General features: G+C 36.5%; 1 protein-coding gene and 1 long non-coding RNA gene across 3 annotated transcripts in view; one reads left to right on the forward strand and one right to left on the reverse strand.

Moving 5' to 3' along the window:
• LOC148879877 (putative E3 ubiquitin-protein ligase RHB1A) overlaps positions 1–19,434 on the forward strand; it is a 32,613-nt gene extending 13,179 nt beyond the window's left edge. For both annotated transcript variants that reach the window (XM_088961598.1, XM_088961599.1), the window contains exons 3-5: positions 17,921–18,353; positions 18,509–18,618; positions 18,759–19,434. In XM_088961598.1, coding sequence (XP_088817724.1) covers positions 17,921–18,353; positions 18,509–18,618; positions 18,759–18,791 — 576 coding nt within the window. In that variant the 3' untranslated portion in view covers positions 18,792–19,434. The remainder of the gene's footprint in view (positions 1–17,920; positions 18,354–18,508; positions 18,619–18,758) is intronic.
• Positions 19,435–21,150: 1,716 nt separating this feature from the next.
• LOC148879878 (uncharacterized) lies at positions 21,151–23,818 on the reverse strand. The gene is made up of 2 exons (XR_016112990.1): positions 23,621–23,818; positions 21,151–21,344 (listed from the first exon to the last, which is right to left on the reverse strand). It is a non-coding gene; the product is annotated as an uncharacterized LOC148879878 (long non-coding RNA).
• Between the last annotated feature and the right edge of the window lie 1,308 nt (positions 23,819–25,126).

Consider the following 25,126-nt stretch of genomic DNA (forward strand, 5'->3'; position numbering starts at 1 on the left):
TTCCGGAATGGAAAGATGCAATGCAAGCTGAGATGGATGCCCTATTGAAAAACAACACCTGGGAGGTGGTTGATCTGCCCAAAGGAAAGAAACCAGTTTGATACAGATGGATATTTACGGTGGAGCATAATGCAGATGGATCTATTGAGAGGTATAAAGCTCGGTTAGTTGCAAGAGGGTTTACACAGACTTATGGCATAGATTACTTGGAGACCTTTGCACCGGTAGCCAAGATGAACACTATTCGAGTCCTATTATCCCTTGCAGCAAGTCACACTTGGCCTTTATACCAAATGGATGTGAAAAATGCCTTTCTGAATGGAGATCTGCAGGAAGAAGTTTACATGCGTTTGCCTCCTGGATTCTATGATGCAGAGATAGGTAAGAAGGTATGCTGGCTCAACAAGGCTTTGTATGGTTTGAAACAGTCACCTAGGGCTTGGTTCGATAGATTCAGACTAGCCCTTGTGAAGTTTGGTTATGTATAGGACCAGTCAGATCATACCCTATTCATCAAGAGGGTGGAGTCCTCCTTGACACTATTGGCAGTATATGTTGATGATATTGTGGTCACAGGGAATGATAGCCATGAGATTGAGTCCCTTAAACAACTCATTCATCAAGAATTTGAGGTGAAAGACCTTGGTGTACTCCGGTATTTTCTGGGTATTGAGGTTGTTAGATCCAAACAGGGGATCTTTATCTCTCAGAGGAAATATGTCCTAGACCTGTTGGCAGAAACTGAAAAGTTAGGTGTCAAGCCTGCAGATATACCAATTGAACAGAACCACAGGATTAATGCCGAGAGTGGGGAACTTGTTGAAGAAAAAGCTATGTTCCAGTAATTGGTAGGAAAGCTCCTATTATATCTGGCCGTATTACTTATGCTGTTAGTGTCGTTGGCCAGTACATGCATTCTCCTAGAACCACACATCTTCTTGCGACAGAAAGAATCTTAGCCTACTTGAAGAGATGCCTGGGTAGGGGTATACTGTTCAAGAACAACCACATGAAGGTGGAGGTCTATACAGATGCTGATTGGGCTGGGAGTGTTGATGACAGAAGGTCTACCTCAGGATATTGTGCCCTTGTGGGAGGAAACCTTGTCTCCTGGAGAAGTAAGAAACAAAGTGTTGTCTCCCGGTCAAGTGCTGAAGCAGAATACAGGTCCATGGCCAACGGAGTGGCTGAAATCCAATGGCTAAGATCTCTACTTGAGGAGTTGGGTATTGAGTATGAGAAGCCCCTGATGTTGTATTGTGATAATCAAGCAGCCATTAATATAACACATAATCCAGTACAGCATGACAGAACCAAACACATTGAAGTTGACCGCCGTTTTGTACGAGAGAGGGTCTCATCTCAAGAAGTATGCCTCCCTTACATCACATCCAGTATGCAACTAGCAGACATCCTCACTAAAGCCGCATCAAGAAAGAAGCTAGAAGCGGATCTATCCAAGTTGGGAATGATGAACATTTACTCCCAACTTGAGGGGAGTGTAGAGAACATTGATGTGGGCTCCACAGCTGTGGTCCCACTTTGTCCGTAGGGTAGAATGTATTTAGTCACAGCTATGGTCAATTTATTATTCTGTTATTCTAGTTGTTATTTACTTTTCAGTTTTATATTGTTATGTGTTATGATGTAAACACCAAGGGCAGATGTGTCCTTTCATGTAACTAGCATAACATATAAATATTAACTTAAAGTGGCGGCGGCTGAATATTGAGATTTTGTTCTTATGCTCAAAACCTGTGTTCTACTGTTCTCTCATCACTCTTTCTCCTCCTTCTTCACTTTCTCTTCTCTTCGAACCTGAAGTTTCTTAGTGATCAAGACTGCTATCAGCCTTGATCAACTACAAATACATTTTATTATATGCTATATGTATCAATTATACTTTGTTTTAATGTTTTACTATTGAAATTTAAAAGATCAAAGGGTTTTGAGGAGAGAAAAAGAAAGAAAGAAAGAAAGAAAAGAAAGAATAGAATAATGAAGTTCTTTTTTTCTATTCTCTCTCTCTAATTAAATAAAATAGAAACTCTGTCCTTGTTTTTTTTTTCTATTTTACTTTCTATCTTGAATATTTATTGTATAAAGTTAATAACCTTCTTTAGCTGCTAATTATTATGAATTTGCTCTATTAAATACTTATTATAGTAGTATTATTTTTGAAAATAATGAAATTAATACATGTAAAAGATTTTTATCTTTTAGATGTGATGATTTGCCACATTTTTAGAGGAAATTTAATGTTCTTTATAAAGAGAATTGCTATTTTTTCAATTAACATACATGCTGAATGGTATATAAAACTAGGAAACTAGCCAAAATTCAGTTTTTTATATTATAAAACTTTTATGTTGCTTAGGCGACTAGGCTACTAGGAGACTAGGTGCCCCAATGTTGCCTAGAATTGCCTAGACACCTTGAAAACTATGGGTGGTACAGGATGATAGAGTGAGAAGGAGATGTGATGGGAGCAATAGGGACGTGAGTCAATTGGATCCTCCATGGAAACAGGTGGAGGTGTAACGATAATAGGAATTGGAAGGAGAGTATTAAACAAGTCATGATGCTCCTCCTTACAAGGAACAAAATAAAACGGAATAAACTCAGCAAATGTGACATCCATTAAAGAAAGTGGGTGCCACTAATAGGAACATAATGGCATTAACCCTTTTGTGTGGAAACATTACCAAGGAAGATGCATTTCCTAGCATTGGATTCAAATTTATGTCTCTGGGAACTAGGAATGGATATAGCAGGTGAAACCAAAGACATGAAGGGGAAGAGAACACATGCCTTCATTAGGGAAAAGAAGACCAAAAGGTGAGTTAAACTCTAGAACCTGGGAAGGCATTTGGTTAATTAAGTGATAGTCATGACAAAATCTCCCTAATGCTTTACTGGAACATGGGAAGCAAATAGAATACTCCTACCAACCTCAACAATGTGGCAAAATTTTCACTTAGCTACTTCATTCTGTTGTGGAGCTTAGACACAGGAACTCTGATGAACTCCAAAGCATAGTTTTCAAGGCGCCAAGGTGAGGCTAGGTGATAGGGGGCGCCTAGTCTCCTAGGCAATGGATTTTGTTTTTATGTAGAAAACATAGATCCTAGGGTAGTTCCCTAGGTACCATAACCATATTTCCTTAATAATTATTCACAATTTTCATAAGAAAAGTATAGAATTCATGTTAAATTTTAGAAAGTCAACATATTCATGAGAAGAAAAAGAAGGAAAAGAAAGTTCAAAAAGTATAGGGGCTGAACCCTTATTTTTGTTATAGGAAAAGAAGAAAAGAAAAAGTAGTAGTAGAAAATGTGTTGATTACACACAAAATGAATATTTTAGTTTAGTAGTGCCTATTTTGTAATTATAATGTCAAAAAGTAAAGAATAAAAAGTATTTTATAATACATAGTACAAAATTGCTTGGCTATTAGGCGAGGTGAGCCTAAAAGGGCGCCTTGTCGCCTAGGCGACACCCGCCTAGGCGTCGCTTTGACAACTATGCTCCAAAGTTTTCAAAGTAGGCAAGGAGACCCTTCTCAAATTATTCTTTAGCATTGTCATGAAACTTCTTAGCAAGCTCTGGAACTTCATCATGAGAATGCATTAAATAAATCCAAATATATCTAAAAAATCATCAATAAACAAAATGAAGTATTTAAATCTAATGCCACTCGATCTGCTCCGGTCCTTGCTGGAGTGGTGAGTTAGGCGAGGTCGCACGAGCTGTACCTGCGAGGGGGGACGACATCTGAGTGCTTGGGTTGTGGACCTAGGTGAGGAAGCTCTGGTGGTCAAGTTAGTACCAAGTTAGGGGAGTTGAAGAGAGTTGGGAGCAGGGAGAGAAGAATGAGAGCTAAAGGGCTATTAGAGAGCGTACCGTTTGAGGGTGAGGAATTGCCCTTATATAGGCCTTTGGGAGTGGTTAGAACGTCTCCAACATACTTGGAGGTAATGACCTCAACCACTGGGATCTTAGGGAGTATATAGAACTAAGCCGACCACTCGTAGTTTCCCCAAGAAACGGGGGAGACTCATGTAACCACCGCTACATGGGCGACGTGCCCCCCAAATATCTCGAAGGCATTAAATGGCCTGCATGGTACAAGGCGAGTGAACAATGTAGGTTGGTCTTCATGAGGTTGGGTAACTCATTGGATGCCTGGGCCGCATAAACACTCCGAGGTTATGACCAACATTACAGGTCGGTCTTCGTCGAGCTGTCTTCAATTGAGCTCGGGTACTCAGGTGTGGCATGAGCCATCTTTTTGATGACTAGACAAACTAACACCATTAAATAACTTTGGGAATAATAGGCTTAAAGGCTTAAAGAAGAGAAAGACAAATGACCTAAATGAAAATGACATCATAATACAATTAATAGATTCTGATATGATATATTTCCAAACCCACCCTCTAAAGTTGAACTAGGCTCTTCTTAGGCACATCTAGCAAGCATATCCCATTCACCATGTGGCCCCTCACAACCACCTTTCAAGACTCAAGGTCTTGAAAAACACCAAAGAAGGGAAAAAAGGTTATGTAAGAGCTTAAAGACTTGAGCAATCTATTAATAGAAAGAAGGTTTTTGTTAAACTTAGAGACATGAAGAACAAAAGATAAGGTTAGGGAGTTAGTAGCTCTAATGCCTTCTTTTCGAAAGATGGGAACAAGAGAACCATCTGCTAAGGATATTTTCTCACAGCCAAAATGTAGTTGATAGGTTTTCACAAAAAAAATTGCAGTTATAGATACTAAACAGGTTAGATATGGTCATGTGGTTAGAAGCACCAAAACAACAATTCAAGGGATGCCATGATTACCTGAAAGAGGATTCTTCAAATGACTCAGAAGTTGCCATACTTTTCTGAGGGAAGGTGAAATCCATTATATGGATGGCTGAACCATGCAAGATGGCTGGGCAAAATTTCAAAAATTTTCTTTCAACCTTCAAGGAATTGTATTCCCTGTTTTAGAAAAACTGCATTTTTCAAGGATCGTTCTTGCACCGAAACCGAACCAGATTTGAACCAAACTAGAGGGAGAAGTATACCTGATACAGATTCCACAAATGTAGCTCCCAAAGTGGTAGCTCACGCTCAAATTGAATCCCAAAACCAGCTTCCACTGAAGATGGCGCAACTTGGAGTGAAGCCGGTTCAGCAATGTAGTTTTCAGCAAAATTGCAATCCAACACCTTGGGTTGAACTGGGAAGGTGAGCCCGGTTTTCTCTGATGTTTTCTTGCAAAAATCAAAGATCAAACTGATCAAGATCAGTCACTAGAAGGGGAGATCAAACTAGGGTTTCTAGGGCGGCAAGAGCAAAGAGAGCTGAAAGCAGATTGATAACTGGAGCAGTTCGATCTCTCCTTTTATAAGCCTTAAGGAGCACTACTCCTAATCGAATTAGGAGGTTCCTAATCCAAATCTTTATTTGGATTTGGACTCTATTAGTGGACAAGAGTTATCCTCTTATGAGAATGGGTTCTCCAAACCCATATCCAAACCCATATTCGCCCAAGTCACATGACAACTTTAAGCAGTCAAATGACCACTTGATTAATCCAATTAATCATGGGCTTTAGGCCCATTTAGCAAGTGGCTCATGTCTCAAGATAGTTGTTGGCCCATTTAGGTTCAATTCGTATGGCATGGGACCCCAACAATGACCTTACATAAGCCCACATGGGTTCGACCCAGCCTCTGAGAAAAGGCCTGGCTGAATTCAGTGAACCCCTGAGTCCATCAGCATGGTCTCTTAATGGGCCCAACATTTACAGTTAAATGATTCTTGAGTCCAGCCATCCTTTGAAAGCCATGGTTTCAAATGTCGCAAAATGTCGCTAGTATCCCTGACATGTGTCGATGTTGAGGCTCACCGACATGAAAATGGATGGTAATATAAAAATTACATTATTTCGTTCGACATTTCCCATATTTCGAAAATGTTGACCAAATCGGTCCAAATAACAAAAAAAGACAGTTTTTCCTATTATGTCGACAGGCTGTCGACTAATGTACATTAATGGTATAATATATTAGTATATTATATTATTATAATATAGTATCTTAATATAAATTATTCCATTAATAATTTCCATTTAATATTTCAAATAAAATATTTATAAAAAAGAATTAACAAAATATATAAAAAAAAGAATAAATTAATTACTTTCTAATATAAAACATAAAATATTTTTCAAGTAATAAAATATTAACTAGTTAGTATTTTTTAAATATTTATTAAAATCAGAAAATGTTTATTAAATTTTATAATAAATCATATTCTATATTTAATATAAAAAATCAGAATAAATTTATTAAATTTTATACTAAATCATAATTTATTATAAGTTTATTATTAAAAATCATAATAAATTCATTAAGTTTTACAAGAAATCAGAATTTATCATAATCTCAATACTACAAAAAGGAGAATCAGTTTATTAAAATTATAATAAAACATAATGTATTATAACTTTAATATTTAAAAACTCATAATAAATATATTTCTATTTACTAGTTAGAAATAAATATATTAGAATTTATAATAAATCAGAATTAAAAATAAGAAAATAAAATATCAAATAACCTTGTAAAAACATCAAAATCCATAATAAATCAGTAAATCGTCATTTACTAATTTGTTATTGATCTTAGTTTCTTAGCTTTATATAATGGTTGGGAATAAGATAATAGTCTAGAAATATGTATTAATACTTCTTTTATCATTTTACAAAATATCATTGCATATTTCCATATATTTCATAATATTTCTACAATGTCTCTAATATTTACAATATCTCCCCTCGACATTTTCGACATTTCTGACATATGTCATATTTTGGTAAGCGTCATTTCCATCGACATCGACATTGTAAACCTTGATGAAGGCCCAAGGGTAATGGACTTAAGTAAGATATAGCCCATCAGGTAAACAACCCTTAGTGATCTCTTACACTGAAACCTCTCAGCCCACAATGATCAAACACTACCCGACAGAGAAGGACCTCTCTCCTGACTGCAAGGTGCAGTGTTGCAATCTTTGCTCAGATGGGTCCCGGGAATTAAAACCTCTTGCAAACATTTTTTCTTAAAATAATATATATCATATAAATATATTTTGCACAACAAATCTCAAACATGATTGAAATTGACTACTGGCAGTTTTGGTTTCCATCAGAGAGAGTGCAGTTCCAATCATTTACTTTGTTTGACAAAGGGGCTAATCCTATCACTATGATCACCCACTCGAGTCAATTGTCAGACTGCCCCAACATACTCAGGTTTTGACCCCCAAAGGATCTCACTGATTGGCATATCAAAGACAGCCCGATCCGACAGCCAGTGCAGTACCATAATCAAGTCCAGGGGTTATGTGTAACTTTCCGGTTTTGCCCATCAGCCTCTAAGGTCCAGGGCATAACTGGAAAATGGTATGGGTTTAGTGTTTCAAACAAACACACACTATATGTGCTTTGGGTCTAACCCTAGTAGCTGAGACAAGCTACCCCAACTTCTTTGGTAGCACATTAGTGTCAGCCCTGGCAGGATAAACTCCCAAAGTCTATCGAACGGCTGAGAACATTCTAAACTAACACAAGTGTCATAAGTGTCCAGTTTAAGGGGCAATTGCACAGAAACACACCAATCATAACATGAAACAATAATGTACTTTTATTCATTTACAATAAAATGTATTTGTACATCAATCTGATTGGAGCTAAGGGCATACACTGTCTAACATTTTCAAATTCTACCCTAACTGTTGCCAGTTGTTCCATAGTTGATTTTTCCTCATTAGGCCCCTTTTCGTCTTTTGGTACTATAGCCACATTGGTGTACCCATTTTTCCCAATCTTACTTAGGGCTGTCAATTGGTCAGGTTTGGTTTGGAACATGGTAAAACTGTCTTGAACCGATTATAAAAATGCCTAGACCCAGAACCAAACCAGACACTAATGGTTTCATGATATTAGAACCGGTCCCATGCCGACTAGTAATTGGGATAATTTGGTTTGATCCGATAAGCACCTATTGAATGGTTGCAAACTGCAATCTCTACCTTCTTGATTGTCTCACTATGCTTGATCTGCACTACTGACATTTGCCTAACCTCATCAGGGTTGAGTATACAGAACTGAACCAGCCGGACTTTGGAGACCTTCATTGGGAGCATGGAAATCACATATTTATGGTGACAGATCATGTGGAAATTTAGGAAAAAAAACTAAAAGGGCATGGAATTAGGTTTCAAATAAATATAAAAATGTTAAGTAGAGTTTGCACGCAGAATGTTACTTGGGTTTTAGTAGCTTTTTTTCAGATTTTGAAGAGAAGAAAGCTTTGATCCCCTTCCCTCTCTCTCCCCACTCATGCTTGGGTATTGTCCTCTCAAAGAAGAGTGACTGTGAGAGTCTTTATTGCAATCTGTACCTACATGCTTGAAGGGGTGTTTATATTGGAGATCTAACAATGAATTAACAGAAAAGGAAAAAAAAGCAATGAATTAACCAGTAAATTACAAGTTCTTCAAGAATGTTTTATCTCAACTTTGGCTTTTGGTATTATGTGAACCTATAGTGTTTCCCTTTCTTAGCGAATAGTGAAGTTACAATCCTGCTCTTGGTTTGCTACAGTGATGTAGTGCCTGCTTGCCATTGCCATTCTTGGTCTTGAACCCTTGGTGACCATGGTAAAAGAATGGAGTTTAGAGAAAAGATTACACATAGGTTTAACAGTAGAAGGGTGAGAATTGAAAAGTTGAAGGGGGAAGAAACAAAGGAATAGGGTAAGAAGTTGGGTAAGGTTTCATTCTTTTAAGTTTTAACCATCTATTGCGTGTGTGCCTGTGTGTCTGTGTATATATATTATGCACAATCAATTTGGATCTGAGTCGGTTTGAGGCAGCCAAAACTGATCCCAACCCAATAATAATTGGGACAAGAAACCTGGAACCTTACACCCAATGGTACCAAATATGGGACCAGAACTGATGTAATTGGTTTTGTTCTGTCAGTTAGACCAAACCCATTGACAGCCCTAATCTTATTTTTCTAAATCTTGCAAGCATGAGATGGAGATGTAATTTCCAGCAAGTCTCCTTTCACAAATAACATCTAACATCTTTTAGAAGAGGGCTTCAGGATTTTGAAATGAACAGTGCCATTAATCTCCTGCAAAACATGGAGGGGGTGTGTTTGGATGCTGGTAAAAGAGATAGGAGAATTTGGACTCAACCTCTCTCAGGTACCTTCTCTTGTGGCTCTTTTTTTCAGTTCTTGTTCAACCGAGTGAAATCCAGGGGTCTTCTTTTCCTTCTAAGGATATTTGGAGTAAACCTATTCCATTCAGGGTGGGTGGTTTGTTTTGAGAAATGTATTTGGAAAGATTAATACTTGTGAGCTACTGCAAAGGAAAAAAGAGGAGATTATGGCTGTTATCGAAGGGACTCAAAAAGCTAAAGAGCTGAATATCAGGAAGTTGCCAATTGAAGGTGATTTGAAGCTTGTAATCAGCTGGCTACAGAAAAGAAAAGAGAGAGAGAGAGAGAGAGAGAGAGAGCTCTTGTTCAACTGAGTGAAATCCAGGGGTCTTCCTTTCCTTCTAAGGAGATTTTGAGTAAACCTATTCCGCTCAGGGTGGGTGATTTGTGTTGCGAAATGTATTTGGGAAGAATTAATACTTGTGAGCTACTGCAAAGAAAAAAGAAGAGATTATGGCTGTTATGGAAGGGATTCAAAAGGCTAAAGAGCTGAACATCAAGTAGTTGCTAATTGAAGGTGATTTGAAGCTTGTAATCAGCTGGCTACAGAAAAGAAGAGAGAGAGAGAGAGAGGAAGATGGATGGTAATTCTACATGTATGAGAAGTGGAAAGCTGCTAAATTATTACAAGGGGTAGAGGTGACTTGTAATTGGGTCAGAAGAGATGCAAATGCCCTTGCTGATACAGTTGCTAAACAAGGGGTGGAAAGAAATAATTTATTTTGGGCTGTGTTGTAATTCTTCTTGTGGGGAGGGCTAGGAGTGTTTATCCCTCCCCTAATTTTCCTCATTTTAATGAAATTGGTTCTGTTATTACATCTTTCTTATCCTCACTATTCTTAGGTTTTACACTTGCATGTGCATAATGATCTGTAGATGCTCTCTGAATATGTACCTGCTTCCTACTCTTCTTTTACCGCTCATCAATGTGCAAGTCTGAGATGGAATGATTTCATCTTTAGCCAATATGCTTTGTCAAGGTATATCATACTCCTTTCAACCAGTTTCCTATATGTCTCACATCCTTATTGCTCTCATACAACGGTCTCCGATAAATCTCTCTTGCCACAATGATTTCAGTATAGAGTAGTACAGAGCCAGCGACTTCTCTCCGTCTTGGATTATTGACTTCATTCTTTATTTTGTATGCTCTGACAACATTCCATCTTTTGAGAATATGTTCTAGCTAATCCCAATTATCTCCTTATCTGAATTCATCCACAGGTAGTGCTTACTAATCTGAAGTAGCATAAAGTTAACAAGCTAGTCAATTGCATCAACTTCTCATTTGTATGATCTTCCTTCTCTGGTTTCTTGGTACTGCTCATAAGATAACCTTATTTCCCTCTACATGTGTAGATGTGCATGGGAAGACCATTCTAGATAATTGGTCCCATTTAGCTTTATATAGTCATGACATTGAAGAAATTGTCTACAGACCTTGCTGGATCAATACCAGATTCTGTGTACTGTTTAAAATCAACTCCAGCCTGCTCCGTTACTCCAATAACTTGATATGGAAGCAAGTGTAAAGTGCAAACAAAAACAAGTACAACAGCCCCAGATTAACTGACCTGCAGTCAGTCCTACACTTAGTGCCTGGGTTTCACTGATACTGTAACCCGGGAGAAAGAGGAAAGGCAACCTCTCCTGCTAGCCTTGTCTGATCTCTTTCCAATGGCAACCACAGCCTGTAATAGGTCAAATGGCTCCTATAGATGCCCAAGTGCCAGTCTCAATCACCCTCTCTCACCCTTGAGTCAGACCAGACCTTCTCTAGTTGGTTCAGATCTTAGGCAGCACACTCCAAAAATATTTTTGGGCTTCAAAGATTGTTTCCCTTGTCTCCAAATCTTTTCCCAACCAGGTGACAACACACAGAGATGATCAGCAACTCATCTCTCTATACACCATGTTGATCCTAGAGTGTATGGATCCAAGAGAGAAGAAAGAGAGTGGAACTACTCTGCTACCAAGAAGAAAAGGACAACAGCAAAATTCTTGAAGATTGATTAAGATATGGTAGTAGAAAAGAGAAGAAAACAATTCAGATCAAAAAGAGAAGAAAAGAAAGAACAATAGAAGAATTTTGGGGAAGAAGTGTTAATAAGATGAACAGTAGGGAGTCTAACTCCAGATTTCAGGGTTGCCAAAGAATGAATTAAACCCCCACCCCCGAAGAGCCTTTATAATATTATGAATATTTACAAGAAAGCCCGTATGAGCTTAAAGAATTTACAAGAAATCCCTTATGGTCCAAAAGGATTACTAGAAAGCCCTTATAGGGCTAATAAAGAAAAAAAAATAAAGTAATAAAAGATACAATATAGCAAGGGCTAGCAGAATACATCAATACTCTCCACACTCCCTCTCAAACTAATGCAGGAGACATAAGCATCGGTTTGCCCATAAGAAATAGATGTCTTGCCCTCATCGTGGCTTTGGTAAAAATGTCAGCAATTTGCATATCTGAGGCCACATGAGGAAGAGAAATAGACCTAGCAAGAAACATGTCTCGAATAAAGTGACAATTCACCTCAATATGTTTAGTCTTCTCATGAAAAACAGGATTTGAGGTAATCTTGATAGCACTGGTGTTAGCATAAAGAGGAATTGGAGTAGGAAGATGAACACCAAGATCATCAAAGAAGAATTGCACCCAAGCAATCTCACTACAGAAAAATGACATAGCTCTATACTCTACTTTTGTAGAGGACTCGGAGATTGTTGTTTCTTGCATTTCCAAGAAACGAGGGAATCACCCATGAAGACGCACCACCCTGTAGTAGAGCGTATAGTGTCAAAACAACCTGCCCAGTCAGCACCAACTTAGGCCCTCAACTAAGTAGGAGAGGAATTGGAGCAGGAAGATGAACACCAAGATCATCAAAGAGGAATTGTACCCAAGCAATCTCACTACAGACAAATGACAAAGCTCTATACTCTACTTTTGTAGAGGACTTGGAGACTGTTGTTTCTTGCATTTCCAAGAAATGAGGGAATCACCCATGAAGACGCACCACCCTGTAGTAGAGCGTATAGTGTCAAAACAACCTGCCCAATCAGCATCAACTTAGGCCCTCAACTAAATAGGAGAGGAGGAAAAGAACAGGCCCTAGGATAATGTACCATGAACATATCGAATAATCCAATGAACAACAATCAAATGGGACTGATGAGGGATAGAAACAAACTGACTCACAACCTAAACCGCATGGGAGATGTTAAGATGAGTCAATAACTTGAGATTCAGTTCTAAGGGAATATCAACTTGCTTGTCATTAGTGAGATCCACCAACTTGATAAGATTATATTGCATACTTATGTTGACAAATGAAATATCCTCAATCACTTCATTGAACCTTGTTTTCTTGGTAAGCATGCAACATGATCTCAGAATAGTGAGAGAAGAGGAGAGAGAAGAGAGAAAAAGAAAGAGTTTGGAGAGAAGAAAAGTCAACTAGTGGCGCTAGCCTTTTAATATTAATACTAGGGCTACCATTCAAAAAATAAATTAATGCAAAATTACATATGTGCCCTTGCGGAACAATTAAAATAAGACTAACTTATTCAACACTCCCCCTCAAGTTGGGACATAGATATCAATCATGCCCAACTTGTTACATAAGTAATCGTGTCGTGAGTGATGTAAACCTTTTGTAAATATATATGTAAGTTGCTCCTTAGAACTAACATATGAGGTGCACACTTCCCCATTAACAATTTTCTCTCTAATAAAGTGTTTGTCAACCTCAATATGTTTAGTTCTATCATAAAGAACTAGGCTGGCTGCAATATTGATGGCAACCTTGTTATCACAATACAAGGACATGGGGCTATCAACAGGAAAACCCAATTCGCTCATCAAATTCTTTATCCACATAGCTTCAGCCAACCCCATGGTACATTGCTCTATACTCAACTTCAACACTAGACTTAGCCACCACACTTTGTTTTTTGCTTCTCCATGTGGCTAGATTTCCTCCCACAAAAGAACAATACCCACTAGTGGACTTTCTGTCATCAACTGATCCAGCCCAATCAACATCTATATACACTTCAATCTTCAAATGCCCATTCTTCTGGAATAGCAAACCAACTCTTGGAAACTTCTTTAGATATTTGAGGATTCTCTCGGTTGCCTCTAAGTTTGTGGTCTTAGGAGTATGCATGAATTGACTAAGAACACCCACGACATGAGCAATGTCTGGCCGGGTCATGGAAAAATACAGGAGATTGCCCACACGTCTTTGGAATTGCTTTACATCCTTGATAACCTTACCACAACAGTCACCCAGTCTGTGATTTGGATCAATGGGAGAGTCAACTGGCTTAACCCCTAGTTTTCCTGAATTCTGTAACAGATCTAGGATGTATTTTCTTTGAGAAATGAAGATCCCCTTTTGTGAGCGGGCCACTTCAATTCAAAGGAAATACCGAAGGGGACCTAGATCCTTCAACTCAAATTGAGTGGCTAAGAGATCCTTTATCCTTTGAATTTCAACCTTCCAATTACCTATGATCACTATGTCATCAACATACACTATCAAGGCTGCAATCTTTCCTTCCCCCCTTTTCACAAATAGAGTATGGTCAATCTGACACTGTTTGTAGCCAATCTGCAGCATAGCTAGATAAAATTTGCTGAACCAAGCTCTTGGTGATTGTTTTAAACCATACAAAGACTTCTTATGGGCCAAAAGGATTAAAAGAAAGCCCTTATAGGGCTGATAAAGAAAAAATAAAGTAATAAAAGATACAACACAGCAGGGGCTATAATATCAGAATACATCAATACTCCACAAGAACCATTGCTGTCTCCAGCCCTCAAATGTTTTATTAGTTTTGGTTTCTGAACATTTACCAGGGTAATTACAAGTATGTCCTTAGTAGGGTGGCTATGAAGATAAATACATAATACCTCACACATATCCTTAATTAGGTTCACATGCCTAATCGGGAATCATTTCTTTTTCAAAACCTACCATATTACCTCGTTAGGGACTCTATTATTTTCTTTCTCTAGATCAATAAAAATCATATGAAGATCTCTCTTCTTCTCTCTGAACTTTTCTATCAATTGTCTTAATAGAAAGATGGCTCCCATGGTTGATCTCCTTGGCATAAACCCAAATTGGTTTTCTGAAATATTTGTTTCATGTTGTAACTTATGATCAATTGTTCTCTCCAAAAGTTTTAGTGTGGCTGATGAGTTAAATTCCACGATAATTATTATTTTTTGATGAATGATAATAAATTTATTAATTCGGAAGCAGATTTAGAGTGAGTTCATACAACATCCCAGGGAGAGGCGCAAGCTACAACCCCTCCTTGAATCTTACAAGTAAACTAGGAAAGAAAAGCAAGAATCACAACTGAGCCCAAAACAATTCTTCCCTATTTACCCCTTGCTTAGCTAACACATCTGACGAAGTATTTGTTGATCTCCCCCCCCCCCCCCCCCCCCACTGTACAGTGACCAACATATTCCTTGTCAACCAATTAAATTTCTTCATTTCATTCTTGTAACGCCACATAGCCTCTTTAGGGTTTTTCAACCAACCCACCACCACTTTGGAATCCCCCTCGATTGTTAGGTGTTGTACCCCCAGCTGGTTTGCAAATTGCACCCCTTGTACAACAACTGAAAGTTCTGCCTTGATGGAGTCCCCAATTCCCAAGGGATCTGAGTAGAGCAACAAAATCTCTCCCTTCTCATTTTTCAAAGCACCCCCCATTCTGGATAATCCTGGATTACCCATGCTACTTCCATCAAAGTTCAACTTCAGTGAGCCTTCGGATGGAGGAGACCAGCTTGTAATTGATTTGTCCTTTAGAGATGAACACCTCACTACCGCTGACCAATTTCTCCAAAGGTCATTAAAGGAGAATTGATGAAAGATTTCCAAGGTCTTCAGCCAAGGTATTGCCCTATTTAACACACAGTCTTTCAATTCCTGACTGCTCATTTCCTTCTCTTGAAAAATTCTAATATTCCTTTCTTCCCAAAGAGTCCAAATCAAGGCAGCACGAGCACATCTCCACATAATTCTCCCTATTGTTGTAGGACAATAAAAGGTAGAATGGTTGAAGAGCATGTGAACTTCTGCTGGTAGACTCCAACTACTCCCAAACAACTAAAGTAGCCAAGCCCAAAGGTCTGCAGAAAATGGACAAGATATTAATAGGTGGTAACAATCCTCACCGTGAGCTCTATAGAGGATACACCAATTAGGAGAGATACAGAGGAAAGGTCTTCTCTTTTGTAGGTTATCTAAAGTGTTTACTTTCCCATGGAATACTTCCCAACAAAACGCCATAATTTTTTGGGGAACTGGCTTGCATCAAATTTCTTTTGACAGAAAGGGTTGGTAAGTAGAAAGTTGAGAGATGGACTTGAAGAAAGGAGCACAAATGAAGGTTCCATTGGGTCTAGGAGTCTATACCCTCTTATCTGGCTTGGAGGGATCCAAACAAACCTGATTAAGACAACCAAGCAAAACAGAAAGAGATTCAATTTCATCATCCCTAAGTCCTCTACAAAACCCAAAATCCCAAGTAGGATCTAAGGGTGTTCCCAAAGGTGAGACAAATTTTGAAACCACCTCTTTTCTGTACAAAGAAACAAAAAAATAGCGAAGGGAACAGATCCTTTAAAGGTGTGTCTCCTACCCAAATATCCTCCCAAAAATGAACAGTGTTGCCAGAACAAACTTCATACCTGATAAAATTGAGGAATTGAGGAAGGGTGTTGTGAATGGCCTTCCAAGGTGCTGCTAGGTTAGCTTGCCTTGATACACCAGCATCCTATCCATTCTCTGACCTCCCATGAATGCTTCCCACCACCTCATGCCACAATCTCTCTCTTTCCAATGGCCATCACCACAACCATTTCCCTAACAGAGCTTGATTTTTTCCAATTACCCTCCCAAGTCCCAAATCCCCCTCTTCTTTACTTTTGCACACAATTTCCCAATTAACAAAGTGATCATTTTTTTTCTTGTCCTGGCTCCCATAAGAAATCTCTCATCAACTTCTCCAGTTTCCTAGCTTCCCTAACTGGTATCCTAAAAATAGGCAAAAAATAGGTAGGTAAGTTAACCAAGGTAGCTCTTATTAGGGTAATTCTCCCTCCTAAAGAGTCATAATTCCTCTTCCATGAGGCTAATCTCTTCTCAAACTTTTCTATCACCGGGGTCCAAAATCTACTCTCCCTAGGATTTTCCCCTAAAGGAAGCCCTAAATATGACATAAGCCAATCAGAGGTGGAACACTCAAGACACTCCGCAATAGCCTCGACCTCCCCTACCTCCAAATTTATACCCGTTATGCAGCTCTTTTCCAAATTTATTCTCAAATTAGAAATACTTTCAAAACCTTTGATTAGCTCCTTTAGGTTTGCAAACTGAAGGTGGGTGACGGGGACTTGGTGTCTCCTATTCTCCAACCCCTAATGCCATTTTCACTGTCAGCCTTAGTAATGATCCTACTAATCACATCAGCTACTAAGGTAAAAAGGAAGGGTGAGAGTGGATCCCCTTGCCTAACACCCCTGCAAGATAGAAAAAAGTCCCTCACCATACCATTTACCAGAATAGAGTAGTGACAAGTACTGATACACCAAAAAATCCAACTACACCACTTGTCCCCAAATCCACAGTTTCGCATAACCTCTAATAGAAACTTCCAGTCCACCAAATCATTAGCCTTTTCAAGATCCAATTTACAAATGAAACCTCTCACTAGACCTTTTCATTTCCTCCACACACTCATTTGCAATTAAGATATGATTTGTTATTTGTCGCCCTTGAACGAAAACCCCCTGGGTTTCACTAATGATAGAAGGGATGACTGTTTTGATCCTCAACGAGAGCACTTTAGCCAGAATTTTATAGATGCTTGTCACCAGACTAATAGGCCTATAATCTTTTGGGTGGTTGGCATCATTCTTCTTAGGTATCAAGGCCAAAAAGGTGGCATTAATTCTAGGGCTGATAATGTGATTGTCTGCAAGTTCTTTAAAGACTTCAATTAATTCCTCTTTCAACACCTCCCAATAGTCTTGATAAAAACCCATTGTAAAGCCATATGGACCTGGAGCCTTGGATCTAATTCCATGATAATTATTACAGCTTTGTATATTCCCCTTGTTTTTAAATACAGGCACCATAGTGCTCTTTCTTCATTCATCCAGCATTTTCTTTGTTTTCATTATCTTCTTAAATAGTTTAGTTAGCCATACTAAGCCTACCTCTCCCATTCCTTATCCAGATGTGTACTTATTTGCACCTAGGACAGCATAATTTTTCTAACTCTCAATTTTTTGCTGAAATAGTCTTATAATGTATTGATAGCTTATTTGCCACGGGAAAGCTACAATTCTTAAGTTGCAGTACTCCAGTGAGTCTGATATATGGAGATACTAATACTTCTTTTCACATACTGAAATATGAAATTCAAGTTCATGTGTCAAGTGTACTCCAGTGAGTCTGGTATACCTACAGGCCTGTAGTGTGTAGTTTTGGCAACTGGCACTTTCATGTAGCCTTTTGATAATAGTTATCTTATTGGAAGTGTATTCGCTTGCAGTATTAAGTTAAAGCTAGGTAATGAGATTCTGTCTTTCTGCAGTGCCCAGAAGCTTTGGAAGAACGTGAATCCTTAACAGCTCATCATGGTGCAGCATCTGCACTTTCTACCGGACTCTTAGTTAATGCAAATCTAGAAACATCAATCCCTGACACTTATCGTGCACCTCCTCCACCCCTGCCATATGATGTGGATTTGGGACGTCCACAAACCCTACCATCTACTCAGGAAGGAAGTGCCATCAAGCACAACTCTGCTGTGCAGACAACAAATACTGAGGCTGTCGAAGAAACCTTAAGTGGCTGTGGTGTTGAAACCTTGGCTGCATGTGAAAGTGTAAAGGAATCAGATTGCAAAGTTGAAACCAAGTCTGTGCTTTCTTCACCAAAGGAATCTGATGTTGAACCTTCAAAATTGAGTGAACCCATTGTTTCAGCAACAGAAGAGGAAGATGCTTGCCCCATATGTCTTGAAGGTATGATGTTTTTCTGATTTCAGTATAATTAGTAGTGCAAAAGACTTGTATGAATTCACTTACTGTGTTAACTACTATAGCTGCAAGAACCATTAATTGCAGTTTTCATTCTACCATTTATGTCAATAAACCTTTGTCATTTTTGCTTCATGCAGAATATGATGCAGAGAATCCAAAAATAATCACAAAATGCGACCACCATTTTCACCTTGCATGCATTCTTGAATGGATGGAAAGAAGTGATACTTGCCCCGTGTGTGATCAGGTTTGTCTTGTATGTCATTTTATATGTGGGCAATAGGATAACAAATTAATATTGTTATTAACATGGTTACACAGGATCTGCCTCATCAATTACCTATGCTTGTTCTAGTATCAAAAGGCTGTCTTTCTGTTATGATGCAGGAAATGATATTCAATGATACTGTTAATGCATAAAAAGCAAATATCTGCAAGGTGAAGAGATTTTTTTTCAGCGGAAAGGACTGGAGGAAAGGGGTTTCTCTGTCTGGTGGTGATCTATGGGAGTTGTGGATTGGGCTTTATATTGGTCATGTCATTTTTAGGGGAGAATTGTCTATTCCAAATATCTTGCGTTTTTCTGGGTTCTTTTTGACTTGTCAAATGTAGAGGGAAGGGGATTGACACAATATGAAAAACCTGGCTTGTTTCCGCCATATTACCTTCTCCCATTTCTAGACCTTGATTGTGAGGGCTTCAATGGATTTTGGAGATTAAAAGATGAATGATGCAGGTTGTGCATGCATTGAATGAAAGGGAGCTGGTTGTGAGGCTTGCTTTTTTGAAGGGGAAAAGTAAACTCTGGGGTTTTTATTTGTTTTTTGTTCTGGCTGATTTTTTAGAGTCTTTTACCCCTTTTTGTACAGCATCGACTTTAATCTTCAAATATAGGTTGATCAATTGTCTTGTTTTCCATTGGATCTGTAAATTGTATATGATCACTTATTCTCATGTTTTTTATTTTCATTTTTTTTCCCGTGTCCTGTCTCTGGGTTAGTAGGTCTTTGGTCAGTGTATAGAAATACAGTAATGATAAATAAGTACTTTGTATTTAAACGAATCAGCGCTATTTACACAGTATAATCTCCACAGATGAACTGGTGAATGTACAAATCCAGTGAACCATCCATGTGGTCTAAGGGAATGCTGACCCATCCATACGTTCGGCTTGGGCATTGCAATTCTAACTGCAAGCGAGAGGACCGAGCAATTCTAATACAAGATCGCCTGATTGAATTCAATGAACTATACCTTTGTTATTAACCAACCATCAGCTGCAATTGGTGATTCCGTGTCTGTTATTACGTGGCAGGGATCACTTATATTAGAATGACGGTGTCCATATTTCCAAGTCTCTAGTCTATGATAATCTTTTTGTCACTTTGTCAACTGACTGCTGTTGAAATGTTTTTCCGGGGAAGGGAAGGAGACTTTGGAACTCGTTTTTGACCTCAAGGCACAGTTTGGAAGAAGTATAAATAAAAATATGTATAGTGCAAAACCTTATATTTTGTATTATTTGTGTTTGTACTGTATGCATTTGTATTTGTATTCCTAATAAGGGTATAAAAACAAATATGTAGAGTGAAACTTTGGCTCAGTTTGGAAGGAATACGAATACAAATATGTAAATGCAAAGTCTTGTATTGTATGCATTTGTATTTGTATTCCTAATAAGGGTATAAGCACAAATATGTAGAGTGAAACTTTGGCTCAGTTTGGAAGGAATACGAATACAAATATGTAAGTGCAAAGTCTTGTATTTTGTACATATTTGTACTGTATAAATTTGTATTTGTACTTCTTTCAAAACTGAGCCTAAAATAATAATTAATATGTACAGTACAAATATATATATATATATATATATATATATAATAATATAAAATACAAGGATTTGCACTGTGCATATTTGTATTTGTACTCTTTCCAAACTAAGCCTAAAGCACAAAATGTGATCAACGTGTTCTTGTTGAAATACTACAAGACCATAATCGCATTCTTGTAAGTTTGGTTGGCATTATTTTTTCTCTTCTAAAGATGAAAAAATCTTGCCAAAAAAATCTGGCTTGAGTCACTGTCTTCCAATGTTTTAAAAATTGTCTCGGTGGTCAAACCGTTTTTGCCTTCCATTGGATCATTGGTCTGACTTTCTAGGTCGAACAGTCAACAATAGTGTGTGCGTGCGTGCGTGTGTGTGCATGTTATATATATATATATTATTAATAAATAATGTATAATTATGTTATACATGTAATGTATGTATTTTTTATATTTAATTTATGTTTTTTAAATTTTATTTGTAAAAAGTATTAAAATTGTGATTTGAGGTCAAAAAGAGGGTCTTTTTTTTTTTTGCAAAAATAGAAAGACAAGTATGGCACCTTGGGACAAATTTCAAAAAGTTATAAAAAAAAAACGATCACCTTAATCGGACATTGGAGTACAAAGTTATGGTCTCCCGAAGTTTACATACACATTTAGTGTACAACCCATGATCTAGTCACCTGGTTGAACAAGTCAACGGTCCAACTGTTTGGGTTGGATAGTTTTTTACCAAGTCAATGGTTTTTTATTATTCTTTTGGTTTTACTAAAACTAGACCCGGAATCTTGGTCGATTGGCCATTTGAATGGTTAAATCAATCGGATTAACGATGGGTAGAAAACACTATTCTTATCCCTACACATTGTGTGCACACTCGTAGGCACACAACACAAAAAGGAAAGGTTTTCTAAACAATTGAGATAGGGAAGCTTCCCTACGTTACCGGCCATTCTCGAAAATCAGTTACTCATTGGTTTGGCCCTATAAAACTTGGAAGCAAGGACCTTGATGTATTGATGTGGCTTTACCTTGAATTGGATGAAATGACATAAGATGGGACTACAACAATGCATCAAAGAATGAAGGCCGGGATTTTACACTTTTTGGCTTCCTGGAGTAGCTGATTTTTCCTAATCTTTTCACCTGCCATCAAGGTTCAAAGTATCAGAAACGCTATGCATATCGGAAAGGCAAATTTAAGAGACGTATTAGGATACACCTTGGATATGCATGGATATGGACGAAAAATTAAGATACACATGGAAACACATGGAAATGCTATAAATACTCCAATAAATCATAAATAAACATCAGTATCACTAAATATAAGACATAAATGAGCTATTTATGCATAAAAATAACATGTTTTAGTAGATTTTGTGAAAAAACATATTATGATCAATAGACGGGAGCAAAAGCATACTATTCAATAGAGTATTCAATTCAGTTCCAATGTGTTTGCTTGTTTTATTCTAAAAATTAAATTAAAATTAAGAAAAGTAAATATGTAATAGCAAAATTGAATGGATTTATGGTCATAATAGATCGAGTAGTTATTTTGCATGTTTCATTCTAATTTTCTAAAAAATGAACAATTATTTATTTTTATTCAAATAATTATTTTGGATGTTTTATTCTAAAAATTAAATTAAAAATAAGAAAAGTAAATATATAATAGAAAAATTGAAAGGATTTATGGAAATAATAGATCAAGTAATTATTTTGCATGCTTCATTCTAATTTACTAAAAACTGAATAATTATTTATTTTTATTCAAATAATTATAAACTGAATAATTATTTATTTTTATTCAAAAAATTATTTTGGATGTTTTATTCTAAATATTAAATTATAATTAAGAAAAGTAAATATGTAACAAAATTGAATGAATTTATGGACATAATATATCAAGTAATTGTTTTGCATGTTTCATTCAAATTTTCTAAAAACTGAATAGTTATTTATTTTTATTCAAATAATTATTTTGCTTGTTTTGTTCTAAAAATTAAATTAAAATTAGGAAAAGTAAATATGTAACAGAAAAGTTGAATGGATTTATGGACATAATAGATTAAGTAATTATTTTGCATGTTTCATTCTAATTTTCTAAAAACTAAATAATTAATTATTTTTATTTAAATAATTGTTTTTCATGTTTTATTCTAAAATTTAAATTTAAGTTAAGAAAAGTAAATATGTGACAGAAAAATTGAATGAATTTGATCTATAGACATGGTAGATCATCCATAGATCTACAACATACTCAGCCTATAGGGTTAAATTACATATACATAAAACTAAAGAAATTATAAATAATTTTTTTATTCTAAAAATTAAAAAAATATATAAAAATTTAATTATTTATAAAAAAAATTCAATTGATCTATGGACATGGTAGATCATCCATAGATATACAACATACTCAACCTATAGGGTTAAATCATATAAAATATATATATATATATATATATATATATATATATATATATTATTCCAAAAATAAAAAAATCAATTATTTAGAAAAAAATTCAATTGATCTATGGACATGGTAGATCATCCGTAGATCTACAACATACTCAGCCTATAGGGTTAGATCACATAAAATTAAAGAAATTATATATATTTTATTTATTCAAAAAAATTAAAAAAAATAAAAATCAATTATTAAAAAAAATTAAATTGATCTATGGACATGGTAGATCATCTATAGATCTACAACATGATAAATTTATGGAGGTAGATCAAAATATTAAAACCTAAAAATTTATTTTTTTTTTCCATTTTTTTATTATTCTGGAATTTCTTCAAATATTCACAAAGATTTACATATAGAAACAAAATAAGTGGGATTTTTTACACAAGAATAGCAGGCCAACATACATAAAGATGTTTCCGAGCATTCAAACTAAAAAAAACCCAAAACAATGGCTGAAAATGCAAAAAAAAAAAATGAAAAAAATCCTATATTTGCTACTTTTTAAACAACCTTGAAAAACTTGTTGAATATTTCAATTTTGTACGTGTTTTGATGGTTTTCTTTTTTTTTTTTTTCTAGATTTGAGTCTCTAGGAATGTAAAGAAAGTTTCTGGAGGGTTTGGGGAAGAAAGAAGGCTTCTGAAATGGGTTTTGGAAGCCCTCTTTCGAAGGCTATTCTATTTGTAATAGTGAACTCGTCATGTACCGGCCGAAACATATCGAAACGGGCTGATACCAGCTTGATACGAAGTCGATACTGTTTCAACACGACGAAAAGAGATGGTACCTTTGATTTAGGACCATCTCTCGTGCTGGTAAGTCGAAAAACCTTTACGTATTGGCCGATACATAACCCAAAGGAGGCAAGGCAACCAACCAGGGTAAAAATGGAATAATAGAGTCGGTCACTGAAAAGAAAAGAAACGATAGTCGCATACAATACCTTCAAGCCAATCCCCATCCCGACCCAACTTCACAGGTGAACGGTGCCCTCAGACCTCAGTTTTGGTGGAAGATTACTTGCAAATTTTAACTTTTCTCAGTTCGTTATCACCGTCTTCTCCTGATACAGTCCTGACTCCTGACCTGTAGTAGTTACCAGTCTCTGGCTCTCCGCTAGGATGAGTAAATAGAAGTGTTCCCCTATTTAGGGTTTTAGTTGGCTCTAAAAACTGAAATTTCAACTTTAAGGGCTCGTTTGGTTTTCAGTCAGAATTAGAATTGGAATTGTCCATTTCCATATTTTATTTGGTTCAAATAGGAATGGGAATGGAAATTAAAATCAGCAGAAATGGGATTTCATTCTCAAAGGAAGGGCAGAGAATGGCTAATCCCTCAAATGGAGGAATATCATTCCAGTAAGAATGGGAATGGGATTCCAATTCCACCCAACCAAACAGTTAGAATCAGAATAGCCCATTCCAATTCCAATTCCAATTTCAGACCCCTATTCTCGTGAACCAAATGGGGCCTAAAATCCTCAAACCTTTAAATCCTAACGTTTAACCCTTACAATATAAACTGCATTTGATCCGATGCATGTCCTTCCTCCCAGTATTTCTTCTTTTTTTGAAATACTGTATACTTATTTATTGGGTAAATTGCTAATACCTGCCCTGAAGTTTTGTGATTGCAATCACCTTTCCTGAACTTTCTAAGACCTCATTTGTTAGAATCTGCTAATAAGAGGTACAAAAAATGTTTAAAATACCCGTACAATTACTATTGAAGCTGATTTCTACGGTGCAAAAAAAGAGAGCTTAAAGTTGCAGCTTTACCTTAGAGTGATTAATATGAAAGGTAAATTAGGAAAACAAATCAATTTTAGAAAAAAAAAAGATTGAAAGGGTTTGCACTAAGATTCATGTGAAGAGAAAAATTGAAAAATAAACAATTTGGTAAAAAATAAATGCATAGGCATTTTGAACATTTTTATGCTTCTTTTCAGAGGGTTTTAACAAAAGGAGATCTATTTGCAACTGTACAAAGTTTAAGGGAGCTGATTGCAACTGTTAAACTTCAGAGGAAGTTGCAACAACATCTATAAACTTCAGAGTAGGTTTTAGTAATTTATCCTTATTATTTTTCTTCTTCTTCTTCTTTTTTTTATTTATTTTTATGGATAATCAACACCCAACACCTTGTCCTCTGTCATTATTTGTTTGCATGAATCCTATCAGTTCACGTCAAGACAAAGAAATTGATCTTAGTGCCCGTTTGAGAGTAGGGCTGAAAACGGATCGGATGGGGTAAAGGATATATTCGATTTGATCCGATAAGAAATCCGATTGATTCGTATCTGATAAGAATTCGTTGAATTTTCAAGTGTATGATTCGAATATCTTATCAGATATCCTATTTGAATCCGATTAGAATTATAATAACAAAAATTATATGATCTTATTTATATGATATAATAGTATATTTTAATATATAATATAATACACAT

Source organism: Nelumbo lutea, chromosome 1 (genome assembly GCF_056320005.1).
Source record: "Nelumbo lutea isolate HS-2025 chromosome 1, American lotus-T2T, whole genome shotgun sequence".
NCBI classification, from domain to species: domain Eukaryota; kingdom Viridiplantae; phylum Streptophyta; class Magnoliopsida; order Proteales; family Nelumbonaceae; genus Nelumbo; species Nelumbo lutea.